Genomic DNA, 15,156 nt, shown 5'->3' with positions numbered 1-15,156 from the left:
GGGAAATGGAGAACCGCTTGCAGGAAGCTGCAGACGTGGTGAGCGACTATGCTAAGTCATGCGGGCTCAGCTGCGCCCCCCAAAAGTCGGAGCTACTCCTGGTCTCACCGCGAAAGAAGCACAGATGCGACTCGCCCACTATCAACATACAACTGGAGGGACACACCATCGTTCCGTCTCAGAGCGTAAAGATATTGGGAATGGTTTTCCAGTCGGATCGCACCAATACAATATTAATTCAAAAGCTTAAGAATACAACAGCCCAAGTTACGCACATGATCCGGCGAATAACAACCAAGACAAGAGGCATGGGGGAGGCGGACACGCTTCGGCTTGTCCAAGCCTTCGTCGTGTCTCGAATAACTTACGCTATTCCGTACGCACTACTCAACGAGACGGAACTCAAGAAAATTAACACAATGATCAGAAAGGCATATAAGCAGGCGATGGGTCTGCCAATCAGTACGTCCACAGAACGCCTACTACGACTAGGTGTGCACAACACGGCCGAGGAGCTGATCGAGGCACATTTATCCAGTCAGCGAACAAGGCTGGCGATTACGGAAGCAGGGAGGTCCATTCTCTTACGCCTGGGGCTCTCTGCCCCTCTGAGCCATCCGCCGCCTCAGACTGTGAGCTTACCCCATGCCATCCGGAGAAACATCACCGTACGTCCTCTACCTCGCAATATGCACCCAGTGCACCACGCAGAGCGAAGGGAGGCCCGCGCCCTGGCCATACACAAGCGATACGGAACTTTACCCTCTACAGCCTACACTGACGCGGCTTCTTACTCCAGACGCGCAGCCACAACAGCCACCGTAGTTGTCAACACAGAACATCGGAGCTGCATTTCGCTCACACGAAACAATCCCCTCCAAGCCGAGGAAGCGGCCATAGCCCTCGCTCTCTCCCAAACAGAGGTTGAGGTCATAGTGACCGACTCCCAACAGGCGTGCCGCAACTTTGCTAGCGGCAGAATTCATGCCACTACACTCCGGATCATCAATCAAAAGCCGCCAACGAGATCAGTCATGATCATCTGGGCGCCAGCTCATCAAGGCATTCCTGGCAACGAGGTCGCCAACCACGTGGCTCGAGATCTGACCCACCGAGCCGACGCCGAGGAATCTGAACCCGAGCGCATGCACCCTCTAGTCTCTTACCAAGACATCACACAACACTACAAGCTAACCCGCAGAACATATGCACCCCCCCACAAGTCACTACCTAGAGAGCAGGAGCGATTCCTCCGAGCTCTACAGGTTAATACATTCCCCCACCCAACCAGAAATCACCTCATAGACCCTACAAAATTCTCTCCGCAATGCCGCTTCTGCGCAGAGCCCGGGCCCCACCGGCACATAGTAGGGGGTTGCAGAGCGGCACCATTAAATCATCCGAACCCTTACCCCACTAACGAGCTTTGGGAGAGAGCCTTGGCCAGCTCCGACCTCGAGGATCAGCAACGGCTGATTGCGAGGGCCCAGGACGCGGCCCGAGCTCAAGGCATTCTGGAATGAGGACGCCTCTCCCTAGCTGCATTTACCTAATAAAAATGTTTATTCTCTCTGTCTCCTCTTTTTTTACAACGACCTCAAAAGACGTATATACTGAAAATCTTCGGACGCTGTTCTTTGCAATATAATATGCAAGAAAGTACTACGAATAACATTGCTTTAGCAACTTCTCGCGACAACGCGAATTTTTCGATTTCAAGAAATCGGGACATCTATGCTCTTTATTCTGGCTGTAGCCACAGGTGTGTTCGTACCTAGATCCACCAATTTATTGGGACTTCTACTAGGCTGCCCTTTTTTAGGGTCCTTTTATATTATTTTGTAGCATGTTCCTTCAATTAGCACGTACTGTCTCATTTCATTCAAAATATACATACCAATTACTTTTCCGTCCAAAATTGTTTCTTTACTGATTTTCGCGTCAATTGACGGTTTTATCCGATTTCTCGATGTTTGGCCAACCACCTAAGTGAACCACAGAATTTACTGCAAATATTACTACATGAAACTGTGGGGCTTAGTGTCAATGCGGCAGTTGCAAAAATGGCGCTTCAGCGAGCGAACAATACTAATTTGGTTGTTTTCTCGTAACTCATACGTGAATTTTTTTTTAAGTTTCGACCGACTTAGCAGAAACTCCCTGTAAATTATCATTTCCTCGGGCTTCAAGCCTACCGTCATGCTTTAAGTGGCACCGCGTGAACACTGCATAGACCGCATCGCGTATTGTGGGAGTTCGCGGCAAGCGATCAGCTCAGGTAAAAGTTCACTGACACCCTGCCACAGCGACTTCCACTTGACAGCTTCGACTAGGAGTATCACCCCAAGCGACCGCCGGATCGGACCAAGATTCGCTATGAAAGCAGTGGAGAGGGGGTGGCGGCACACGCAAATTGAATGACACGAGACGACCGCTGAAATAACAACTGACAGTTTATTAAGACCTGCAAAGAACCGGACACGAGAGCCAAACCTGAGTGTGCGCCCTCATATTACCGGCGTAGACCAAATCTCTCGAGAAGACTGACTTCGCAGAGCAGCAGGGTGACAGATGAAAACAAAATGCAAAATTCACGTTTTTACTAATTTGTTAGTATTCTAGGGGTACGTCGCGCATTTTTCGGGGGCTATTCATGCGTCTATCTAGCGATCTATGTTTGTATCTAACCGTTTTTTGCTTACCTGGGTCAGCTCATAGACCTTGGTCGAATGGGTAGAGCACCGGACTAATGTGCTTAGGCAACAGGGTTCGAAACCAAGCATCAAACCGACTTGGATCACTGAGTATATGCGGTAAAGCAGACATACGTATCGCTTTTCAATGAAACTCTACCACGCCGATATTGATCACTGCAAGATGCTGGACTGGGCGGGTACCGCTGTGCGAAGAAACACTTTGACTCCTACTTGGAGTACTTGGTGCGTGCCACCCGGTTTGCGCTGGCCTTCCGTGAACCTTTTTGACGCCAACTTGAGTCACCATGTATTTGCCAGTAGGTCTGTGCCGCTCTTCAATGAGCGTCTTTGACGTCAACTTGGGTGACTAGTCACGTGTCACTGGGAAGGTGCAGACCCGCCCTGGTTGCTCAGTGGCTATGGTGTTAGGCTGCTCAGCACAAGGTCGCGGGGTCGGATCCCGGCCACGGCGGCCGCATTTCGATGGGGGCGAAATGCGAAAACACCCGTGGTACTTAGATTTAGGTGCACGTTAAAGAACCCTGGGAGGTCGAAATTTCCGGAGTCCTCCACTACGGCGTGCCTCATAATCAGAAAGTGGTTTTGGCACGTAAAACCCCACAATTTAATTTTTTTGGAGGAATGTGCAGCTCTACAATGAAGATAAAGATCTGTACATTCCTGACGATGCTGAGATAAATCGTACCCACATGTCATCGGGACGCAGGAGGTGGTAACGTGGTATCAGGACATCGCGACGCTTTCGCACTATGTAGCTCCGAGTCGCTTGCTCGTCTGCCATGCTGCTTCTCATTGATCGACCCGGTGTCGCAGCACACTAGGCAACCGCGTAAGCCGGAGTGACTGCCAACTCATCGCCATGGCCTGCTCCCACTTTGCCACATTTTGGACACGGACCACCCCACGCGCTAATCCGGTGCAATTTATTCGCTCTACCGTGTCCCTTCAACTGCCACACTATATCTGAGCTTAGCGCTTCTATACTATACGTTACATCCGATGCATTTCCCTGTATGATGTGCCGGTGTCCCGGCGCCGAGCAGCCTATTTTGATCGCCTGGTGGGTCTGTGTTGCTGATTGTAATGAGCATTTGACGTAGTAGTTCTGCGGAAACCCGCAAGGTGGAGAGAAGTAATGAATAAAGGGAAAAACAGACATCCACCCGTTCGTAGCAATTGCTACAAAGGAAAACCCATACGGGTTCCTCGAAAGAAACGCCTCATAGTTGAAGAAAAATTCGTCCTGGTCCGGAACACGAACCCGGGACCACCACCTTTCCGGGGCAGCCGCTTTACCATCTGAGCTAACCAGTCGGCTAGCAGATGGCAGGACGAAGTGGAATTTGTCGACAACACGAAGCAAAGGCAAGTGTTTGACGTAATAGTTCTGCGGAAACCCGCAATGTGGAGAGAAGTAATGAATAAAGGAGAAATCGGACATCCACCCGTTCGTGGCAGTTGCTACAAAGGAAAACCCATACGGGCTCCTCGAAAGAAACGCCTCATAGTTGAAGAAAAATTCGTCCTGGTCCGGGACAACACATGGGTTTTCCTTTGCAGCAATTGCTACGAACGGGTGGATGTCCGATTTTTCCTTTACTCATTGTAATGAGCACTGTGTTTCGTGCACTCGTGGTGCATCACCGACGTTGGTGTCCAGCTGCGCGTCCTAACCAATGACCTGGTCACACAGCTGCTTCGGGGCTCCGTCGCAGGCTCTATTGCTGGCTGCCATCTAAAGCCCACCATGCAAGAGTGAATGTCCAATTAAGCTCGCACTGCTAATCGCATACATAGATCATTAAAGTTGTGCCACCTCGTCGGCCGCATTCAAAGATACTGATTTATTTTATCCACAACAACCGGCAGAGGTCAGGATGAATTTATTTTAACGCGCACTGCTTTATCGGACACGTCTAAATGTGGCTGAACGCCACCATGCAGCATTCTTCCGAAACACGGTGTCCCGAACACCGTCCCCCAATTTTCGTCAGGCTGCGATTCCGCCGCCTGCCTCGCCAGTTGCGCTCGAAAGCGAACGGCGTTCATGTCCACGTCGAGGTCACGAACCATTCAAGGGGCGCTTAAATTTATTCTATGTACGCAAATTTATCGCGTCAATCCATCCGCAGCAGACGATTGCATACGACGCCATGTAGGATTCTGATATACGCAGTTCCGAATGTCATCCCGGTAATCGGTTTGTTGTCAGCCGGCCGTGCCCCCGCGTGCCTACAGCGCAGCATCGCCGCTCGAGGACGCGAGGCGGATGGCCACGTCCACGTTGAGATCGGCGCCGTTGCTGAGTCGCTCGGCGGTGCTCATGTCGAAGGTCAGGCCGTCTCCGGTCCTGATCGTCTCGTTCCGGGTGTGCAGGCTCCTGGGTTTGGCCTCCCAGGTGAGCCGGTGTTCGGCGCCGCACAGCTGCAGGCGGTACACGAATCCCCGCGCGTCCTCGCTCGAGCCCACCAGCAGGACGACGCCGAAGAAGCGGTCGCGGTAGTTGTTCCTCTTCTTGAGCATCACGGCGAAGTCGCGGCCCAGGCACGACTGCAGCGCCACCCAGCAGAAGGCACCGGCGCGGTTGTAGCGCGTCGCGGTGAGGACAACGTTCTCGCCTACAATTGCGCAAGGAAAACGAAAGGACGTCCATTATGATGATGACAAAATGTATTTATTAAGGGATGGCGCGAAGGCCTATAATGGGGAATAGGAAGAGCAGGGGGGAGGCGTATTCAGAGCCGTCCTAGAAGCTGTGCGTCCTTGGCGAAAGCCAAGAGCGAGTCCAGAATGGACCTGTCGGAATCCATCCATTATAAAAAAAAAACGAACGGTATTAGAAGGTATATATACGTATAGCTCTGGATGTTCCCTGCTTTGCCTCTTTCCTTGTACATGTACTGCATTATGAATTTGGACTTGATAGTTAGTTAGTTAGTTAGTTAGTTAGTTAGTTAGTTAGTTAGTTAGTTAGTTAGTTAGTTAGTTAGTTAGTTAGTTAGTTAGTTAGTTAGTTAGTTAGTTAGTTAGTTAACGATTCCTCTCAGCACCACGAGTAAGAGGAGAGAAGGAGGAGCAACACATGAGCGGGTATAACACACAAGAATATTGCGTGAAGACACTACTGCCTGTATGTACACAGTACGAACCCCCTACGCTGCACATAATCTTATAATTTAAAACACAAATGATAAACATTGAAAATACCGTTAGCTTTGATGAATTCAAAGTGCAATGAAGATATGGTTCACACAGAGATCAATGGCATATTTTAAACACATGTACGAACACAGAGATCAATGGCATATTTTAAACACATGTACGAAAGAGACACCCAACACAATGTACGCAGCGGTAAATTTGCAAGATCGGAGTGAAAGTTTCCTTTCAGAAGCACGCGAGAAGGCGCTTTAAATGAAGGAGATCTTCAAAAGAACTGACTGGTGGGCCACTTGGTACTGCATAACTTGAGGTAAAGCGCAAAAGAGCGCGCAGCTAGGAGGACAGAGGGGGAGACGAAGGGACAGTGCTACTAACAGCTGATTGTTCAGCACAATGCGTTGGCGGGCTAGTTGGTGCGAATCCATGAATACTTTGTTTAGCGCAAAACAACAGACACAAGAAAGACGACAGGACAAGGCGCTACTCTCAACTGACATCATTTTATTGCGTCACTCCTTTATAGACAGCTCAAACTAGAGGAACATGCGCAGTGAGCACCATGCGGTGGAGCCACCAACATCCGATCCCAAGAGCGCACTCATGCGACAGAATCCAAAAAACCTAATTCAACGCTGTACAAGGTTAAGGAAGGCACACTAATGCACTGTGACCCCAATGACTGAATGAAAAATGCTTCAGATAACTCTCGGGTGGTGGTGTCACGGCTCTTTTTCAAAATCGTGGTATCACGAAACATGGGTTTGCACTTGCGTATTTTACAATGCTGGGCCAAATGGGAACCTGTGCCTGTTGGTATGGATCGCTCATGTTCTCTAAGGCGCTCGTTAACACAGCGGCTGTGTTAACACAACGAGCCGAGCGTGGATCCCGAAAAGAAACGTGTTATTGTGCGTGAGTGCGTCGTTGCTACAGGGAGGCTGTCGTGTTAAACACCTTTTCCGCGTTATTAACATTAGATTGCATTTTTTTCATAATCTAGCAACTTCTCCAAAAATTGGCATGATCACTTTTAAAAAAAACAACTTATGAGCATTAATTATTTATATATGACTAGTACCAACCACTAAGTTAAAGAGAACAGATTGCTTAACATTACGTTTCTATTGCGAACCATGGCCAATTCCTCCTCGTGAGTACGTGCCCTATGTTGAAGACACCAGCAACAGCAACATCAAGGAAGGTTTCGCTTATCACCTATTGTCACGCATGCGTGGGATCCATCGATATTGTTTTTTCGTTATGGCGTCCGTCCATGGAGGCATAACACGTTTCTGAAGAAAAAGTTATGTGCGCTCACAAGGATGACAATGCAAGAACGCGCGTGAGGAGACACGGGAACGACAAGTATCACGACCACCGACAGAAAAGCCCGCAGGGTTGCAAGTGCCACTCAGGGCAACGTGAACTTTTCGGTCACAAAGAAAAAAAAACGGAGCAAAGTTATCGTATCAACCAGCAAGAGCCACTTACCGAGTCACTTGCCATTCAAACATATTGAAGCACTATATTGAAATAGTGTTGCTTGCACTCAGTTTAACTCTACAGTATAGCACATGTATGATGGTCTAGTCTGTAAAGACATGCACTTGCGTTTGACGCGCTTCTCACCTGGTATAAATGCAAGGACCAAGATAAGTAAAACTTGCAGCAGAATCTTCCAGGCTCCCGTAAATTTCAGTGCGATTTACGTTACGTCCCTATGTAACCTACAAACTAAAAACCAAATTGTCAAAAACAGCACTCCCTTTACTCTTAAATCTCAGTTCGCAGGTGTATAAGGACTGGTGCCACAAAAGTGCACTCGTATAGCTCGGTGCCTCACCTTGCAATCTTGGAACGAATTCGTGCGTGCGGAGAATGTGGTCCACCACTTCTTGTAGCGGTCCTCGCCACTTGCACGGCTTCAAGCCGAGCACGCAAGGACACGGTCTGAGGAGCATGGTAAAAAAAAATCCCACCAAAGCACATCGCCGTGTCGCTGTGAACTGAGCAGTCAGCGGATGCTCCGCGTTTACGGTAAGCAGTTTCAACCACACCCATAGATTTCTCAATACAGGAAACACCTGGAGACAAGAGGTGAAGCATTGACAGCGATAACAAGGTATGGCGTTGCCCTTAGAACTCATCGGACGGTGCTCGAACTATGCGCGAGCGCGACATGTTTGCGTGGCGTATCGAGCTAGGCAACTGCTGCTGGGCAGAAGAAACAGCGCCCTGGCAGCTACCAGGCGTCTCAAAACGAGGGCGTTATGAGGGACGCCACCAGGGGGCGTTGCGAGGCTTCGTATAAACGGTTGATTTAGGCACTTCTGGCCTCCTTGAAGCCCTTGGGTACAGCTAGAGCAGGGGGAAAGTATGCATGTCCGCAATACAGTTTAGTAAGAGGTGACTGGAAGATTGGTGGAAGAAAACTAGGGAAACTACAAACAACGGAGGCGTGCAGAAGCAACGTTCCTAGAAAGGGTTCAGAATGTTCGGGCTCCTCCACTTTCCTCTATCCCGCTTGCGGAAGAAGGTATTGATTGTCCGCATATTATTCTGTTCCCCAAAGTCTACTAATAGCTCTCCCCTACTATTCCTAGTGCCTATGCCATATTCCCCCACGGCCTTGTCTCCAGCCTGCTTCTTGCCTACCATGGCATTGAAGTCGCCCATCGGCATAGTGTATTTTGTTTTGACTTTACCCATCGCCGATTCCACGTCTTCATAAAAGCTTTCGACTTCCTGGTCATCATGACTGGATGTAGGGGCGTAGACCTGTACGACCTTCAATTTGTACCTCTTATTAAGGTTCACAACAAGACCTGCCACCCTCTCGTTAATGCTATAGAATTCCTGTATGTTACCAGCTATATTCTTATTAATCAGGAATCCGACTCCTAGTTCTCGTCTCTCCGCTAAGCCCCGGTAGCACAGGACGGGCCCGTTTTTTAGCACTGTATATGCTTATTTTGGCCTCCTAACTTCACTGAGCCCTAATATATCCCATTTACTGCCCTCTAATTCCTCCAATAGCACTGCTAGACTCGCCTTACTAGATAACGTTCTAGCGTTAAACGTTGCCAGGTTCAGATTCCAATTGCGGCCTGTCCGGATCCAGGGATTCTTAGCACCCTCTGCTGCGTCACAGGTCTGACCGCCACCGTGTTCACTTGTTTCGCAGCTGCTGGGGACTGAGGGCCGGGGTTTGATTGTTGTATTCATAGAGGAGGTTGTGGCCAAGTACTGCACCAGGGCGACCAATCCTGCTCTAGTGAGCAGGATTGATTGCACAAAAAAAAAACAATTCTGCGACCCAATACAGCCGTTATACGTGAAGAGCAATCTCACCCGTGCTCGCAGGAGTCTTCGTGCCTCTTCTTGGCGCCAATTAGTAGAACGGCAGCGCAGCCCTTTGGGTTGTACTTGCATGGGAACATCGCCGTTTCCGCCAGCTTCTCCAAGGCTAGGTTCCTGTTCTTCCCTGAATGTGAACAAAAGTACGCGGGTGAGTTTAGCAGGCTGCGGGCCTGTTCTGTTTTCGTAGAAAGCGAAAGCAGTTGAGAGCTCGAAACTGGCTTTGCTAAGCCTGTCCGCCCGTTCCGTTGCGCCATCGTGTCACTTAGGCCACCTCGATCGTATTATCCGAACCGCATGACGAAGAAGTAAAAAAAAATCCGACATACACCATATCAAGATGACTATCTACATTAGAAGAGCTCTAAAATGCTGCCGTAACTAATAGTAGAATGACCTCCTCATTAAAGGACGTAATCTCGCGAATGTCATGCCGCAAACGTGTTTTTTTTTTACTCCTTTACCTACAAATGGAGTTATCGTTGCGATACCTGGCCTTCTCTCTCTTTTCGTCTCCGCTAGCCCACTGGAAGCTACACAGCGGAGAAGGCCGGAGGACAAAGTACCGGCCAGGCCAGAAAGTTTAGTGTCACTTGTCGCGGCACCACGCGGCGGCTACGGTAGACTATGCTACGCAGCACGCCGTTGGTATCTCGGAGGCCACGCACAGCAGACGCAGCTACGCGCAGTGCAAGGATGAAATAATTTCATTGCGATAGCAATTATATGGACACTCGAGGCGCATTAACGCACGACATTGCGGGCGTTCCACTCCGGCGGCCGCTGCGTGTGGCGCGGCTGGTCGCAGCCGTGCGGGCGCCATCTTGAAAGCCACCTGCGATGGGTACATAGTCTAAGCGCACCGAGGGCTGATAGCTTCGTGCGCGCTGTGTTCTCGCCGCTTAGGTCGCGCTGATGCGAGGGGCAGCGCAGAAGGCCAGTTCGCTCGCTGATGCTGCCGCTCTTCCTCACGCCAGCGTTTTTTGACAGTGAGTGTTCGTGCTCATCGAGTGAGATGCGTTCATGTTTGGCTGTGCGCGGGCGACACCATGCTTCTTGCTTTAGTTAGTCAGCGAATGTATACGAGTTTATACGGCCGATAATACTGTTATCCTTACTTCGTATAGCTGTCTACTAATTTACTGTTGCAATCGATGCTTCGCCTTTTGGGCGAAACTGCGACTTTTTTTTCTGTCTTATTAAGAACGCAGACGTGCATATTTTCAACTTGTTTAACTCAAGATTATCCATATTATATTACTGAGAATGCTCTTGTGATCACGAACTCAGCCGTTAGCGTTGGTGGGTTCGGCTGCTCTCGATGATGATGCATGACGACATTGCGGAAGCGAGAGCAAGTGACTTTTTTTCCGAGCTGTGTTTGACGGGAGATTGTAAATTCCATGCTTCCTACAGCGCAGTAATATTTGGCTCACATGTTCAGAACAGCATCTACGACAGATGAGGAACCTTTTCTTACCACGTTCAAAAAAGCGTTTCAGGGCCTCTTTAATGCGATTAGCACAGAAACAATGTTGCGACCCACCGTATATGCCGCCCAGAGCTGAACAAATTTCAAAGGATATTTTCTGTCATTGAAAAGCGGCACATACCACATAACCAGCGACCCAAGTTGGCTTTGAAAAGAATACAGTACCGAGGTAGCTCGATTGTTAGGAGCATGGCACGCGTATTGCAGAGACGTGATTCCGATCCGAAGTGCGGCAAGTGTTTTTTTTTCGTGCACTTCAATTTTCCTTTATCGTTTCTACATTTCAATTGAAACAAGTACATCGCCCGATGCTTTTCTTGTTTTCATTGTCTGTTGGTTGATTGTGACTAACAAGAATAGGGTCCTCGTTCTGTAGCGGGATAAGCATTTTAAAAGTACTGGGCTTGCACGTGCCGTGGCAGTGATACGATTATGAGGCGCGCCTATGTGGCGCGCACTCCACGTTAATTTTACCCACCTGGACCTAAGCACACAAGCGCTTTCGGATTTCGTCCCCATCGGAATGCAACCGCCGCGGTAGGAATCGAACCCGCGTCCTCGATCTCCGGAGCACAAGGCCATGGTCACTAAGCTACCGCCGGCGGTTGAGCTAGCGCATTTTTTCCAGTCTTAGAAATCGACTCCTCGAAATGGACCGACACTACTTCGCAAACACCGAGAACTGTCACGATTGCGGCGTGCCCAGTGGAAGGCTTCCCGCTGTAGCGGCGTGTTCTCAAACGTGCTGCACTCTAGGCTCACCCTTAGGCGCGCGACAGACGGGGCACTTGGCCACTTTCCTCCGGCAGGGGGCGCAGAGGTGGTGGCCGTTCTCGCACTGCATGATGGGAGGCAGCGCGTACTCCTTGCAGACGGGGCACTCCAGCAGGCTGGCCATCTGCGTGATCGACGACGACGTCTGCGCTCTGGACGGACGGCATACGCTGGTCACCGAGGCCATGCTTCCACCCCGCTAGCCGAGCTGTAAAGAATCGCGTAACAGTGCGCCCCACACGTAAACGGAAGCTTTCGCGGATTTGACTTTAGACAGGTTATTACCATAAGTATGAACTTATTCTAACGGGCCACTTTATACCGGGAAAAAAATTCACTGAAATATGATACGCCCTCCCATGTTAGAACCCTGTACGGAACCAAAACTGCAAAAGCTGATGTCCATTCGCAACCCACAAATTTCGCATCCCACATTGTAATGTCAGACAGCGCGACCACGACTAATGCCCCATCTGGCTCGGACTCAGTAAATTATCTTGTTCGCAGTGACAACTAATCGCTACGTTTCTCATTCTTGCCATGAAAACCTGGTGCGGCAACAATCAGTGGCATTGCATTTTTCGATGTTCGAGGTGTATGAAAATCGGGGTGCGTAGTGGTAACGTTATTTGCACTTCTTGTAGTTTGATGTGCCTTCTTATACGGTAGGCTAGTCCCTTTAAATAATAAGTAAATCGGCAAAAATCATTAAAGTATATTTCGTTTTGTCTAGTGTGGTCTGTATACTTTCGATTGGGTTTTCACATAGTCTGCATGCGTCAGCTCATAAAAGAGAGACATCGTTTGACGTGCACAATCCGTCTTAGACAGTCTATAAAATTCAATTAAGACATTTCTGTACTTCTGCAAGCTTCTGAACAATTTTTTGTGAGTTAAATGTAATGAAGTTGTTGCCAACTGCCATAACCTAAGTGAAGCTTCGCATTTTATTTCGCTGTGATAGTAAACGCCATTTCCAATTAAAATCTTATGATTTGATTAAAGAAGGTTTTATTAAAAAAGCTATGATTTCTATTTGTCAATGTAAAATTACTGCTGTGAGTGCTTTGGTCTGCACACAAATTCGATGTGACGTTGAATATTTTTATATTTTCCTCGTTTAGCTTTGCATGTACGAAGTGCGTTGGTGAATTCTGCACAGTTCAGTTTTCGCTGCCAGCACGGGTAATGGTGACGTCACCGTGGGGATGAGCGCTAGGAATCTGTCAATGTTACGAACTTCGAACATCATCTCTCTGTCGAATTGACTCACTGGAATCGACTTTTTTTATATTCAATTTGTGGGTATACTTCATTACGATCAAATGCCACCTAGTCTGCCATTGGAAACAAAGTCCATGCATGGCAGCGTTCCCCATCGTACGGCAGTGGCGAAATCTGGTGAATACTATTTTTCGTTAACTTACAATGTAAGCTGCCCAGACGACCCCCTCTTAGGAAAGCCCCTTAGCTTATTAAATAAACGGTAATTTCTTTTCAACGTTTTCTCTCCACATTTCTTTCCCTACATTTCGAAGTATGCAAAATAAAATCGGCAGCAGTCAGGTTAACCTTCAATAACCGCGTTTTGCGAATGATGGTATTCTACTCAAAAAATATCAATTGTTAGAACGTTTACAGGGGTGACGTTTTTCCACGCCGGGATGCAGACAACAGGGTAAACATTTCCGTGCTGAGTTCATGGCTGTTCAAGTGTTAGTGTTCCAGACAGTTTCACATGCTTCGATGTTCGATGGCGATAGTGAAGACCCGGTTCGTCAGCCACAGCGCGCTGCGCCTTTCACTTATCGCACCAGTGTCCCCGACGCCAGCGAGGACAAGTGCGAATTATGTGAAACGGCCTTCCAACATACAGGAGAGGCCTGTCTGAGTGTTAAGCACGCTGAGCTTTGCCCAGTCCGAAAATCCAACCTCGGGAATTGGATGTTTGGAGCCAGGATCCAATGACCTCGCGATAGGTTCCCCGAATCGTCGTCGCCAATCTGAATTGCATCTCCTTCCTCAACGTCGCTTCTTCCGCTCGCTATAGGCTGCCATGTTCTGGCTCTGCTCTCAGCTGCGGGTAGCTTCAGAGCAACGTGCCTATGCCCGCGAAGCTAAGAGATACGCACAAGAGCAGAAAACGAGGTTCCCGTAACTGCTGGCGGTGGTAGCTCACAACGATACATTAAGGTTTCACCACTAATATGTTAGTAGATACAAGCAGGCGCCGCACTTACCTTAGCACGGCGTCAATTTTGGGTCTGTAGTCACAATTCGTCGTCTTTCTTCCAGGCGAGGCAGGCTCGTGTTGTCTGTGACATGCGACAGACTCTCGAGAGATCAAAGACTGGACGATTTCGAAAACAAATACGAAAAAAAAAAGCAATTTACGAATATTATCGTTACGAAGGAGATTTGCAACGGCACAAAAGTTGCTATTTCTTTATTTTCTTTACATTAGCACAATTAGCTGTCCCCTGTTTTACGACGACCTCAAAAAACGTATAGCCATAACGTTCGCAAGTATTTAATGCGAAACGAATTTTTGAGAAAGCTGTGCGAATTATATCGTGACATTGTGACTTCGGGCGACAACACCGAATGTTGCTATTTGAAAAAAAAATTTGGTGCTGTTTGCTTTTGGTGTAGCCACATGCGTGTTTGGGCTGGGCTCCGCCAATTCGTCGAAGATTCTACTCTGTTGGGTTGCCGTGAGCACGGTTTCTGCTGCAACGTCCTTTTGTAACCTTTCTTTGTCGCATCAGCATACGTATCTCATTAGTTTATCGCGAATCTGTATCAATTCGTCTTTATAATTTTCTTCACTTGATTTTTGGCAGGATTTGGCATTATACTTTCAAGTTTATCCAGTTTCTCTGTTTGGCAAACCACCCGCGTGAGTCATACTGTTTGCTACAATATCTTGACAGGCGCATCCGTCATTTAGAGATTATCTACGACTTCAGTCTCACTTGTAATTACCGTGCAATTGTTTAATAATTCGTTTCATTAATTATTGCGAAATTAGAAACCGCTGGGTGAATTGGAGTGGTAACATGAAAAAGAAAACAGCGCCAAACCCGAGCAGAAGGAAAGTAAAAACAACAAGATGATGTGCTGTATGAATTGTAAAGGCACCGGCTTTCTTTTTTCTTCTTCTTCTTCTTCCGCGCAAGCGTAACTCACCAGCTCTTCAAATCGGCGCTGTCTGTCTGAGGCAGCCAAGCAAGCGAACGACGAAGGCGTCTGGAAGCGAAAAAAATAGCGCGTCGGGAAAAGTAAAATCCCTTAAACTTCGTAAAGTAGTGCCACGCTTTGAAGAATGTCGCCTCCTCCTCGCGCGCGCTGGCCGAGGCCGACGCGGCGTCGCTATTGGCCCAATAGCGTCACGTGAGCCCTCGCGCCGTGCATCAGCGCCATTTTTGCTCGAGAAGCGTCTACGGAGTGGCGACAAGCGCATGTTGGCGCCGTTGCTACGCTCGAGCAGTGTAGGCGGCGCCACGGACGAGGAGGGAGTGCGAAAGAGAGGAGGAACGAAGAGGGGTTAAGGTGGAGGAGGAGAGTGTCGCTACTTTATGAAGTTTAAGGGGCTTTAGGGGAAAGTACGAAGGAACGCGAGCGCGCTAAAGCCCCTTGATAATTTGAAAGTAG

The 15,156-nt window shown here is 48.7% G+C and overlaps 1 protein-coding gene across 1 annotated transcript; it reads right to left on the bottom strand.

The window, feature by feature from the left end:
- Positions 1–4,789: 4,789 nt before the first annotated feature.
- LOC139048514 (E3 ubiquitin-protein ligase SIAH1B-like) lies at positions 4,790–13,840 on the bottom strand. Its single transcript, XM_070522915.1, has 5 exons — positions 13,743–13,840; positions 11,491–11,710; positions 9,231–9,363; positions 7,723–7,829; positions 4,790–5,335 (listed from the first exon to the last, which is right to left on the bottom strand). Exons 2-5 carry the CDS (start codon positions 11,687–11,689, stop codon positions 4,950–4,952), a joined length of 825 nt encoding a protein of 274 aa, XP_070379016.1. The 5' UTR covers positions 11,690–11,710; positions 13,743–13,840; the 3' UTR covers positions 4,790–4,949.
- Positions 13,841–15,156: the final 1,316 nt, after the last annotated feature.

The sequence above is a fragment of the Dermacentor albipictus genome, chromosome 8 (genome assembly GCF_038994185.2).
Source record: "Dermacentor albipictus isolate Rhodes 1998 colony chromosome 8, USDA_Dalb.pri_finalv2, whole genome shotgun sequence".
Lineage (NCBI taxonomy): Eukaryota > Metazoa > Arthropoda > Arachnida > Ixodida > Ixodidae > Dermacentor > Dermacentor albipictus.
Note: the sequence above shows the minus strand (reverse complement) of the source record. Positions and strands in the feature narration are given on the sequence as shown.

What these genes read in the sequence shown, in the direction of transcription:
- LOC139048514 (XM_070522915.1), bottom strand. Translation starts at nt 11,689, where the DNA reads ATGGCCTCGGTGACCAGCGTATGCCGTCCGTCCAGAGCGCAGACGTCG. An exon ending in GAAGACTCCTGCGAGCACGG is followed by an intron (nt 7,830 to 9,230) that starts GTGAGATTGCTC and finishes CATGCTCCTCAG; the next exon opens with ACCGTGTCCTTGCGTGCTCG. An exon ending in ATTCGTTCCAAGATTGCAAG is followed by an intron (nt 5,336 to 7,722) that starts GTGAGGCACCGA and finishes GCGCAATTGTAG; the next exon opens with GCGAGAACGTTGTCCTCACC.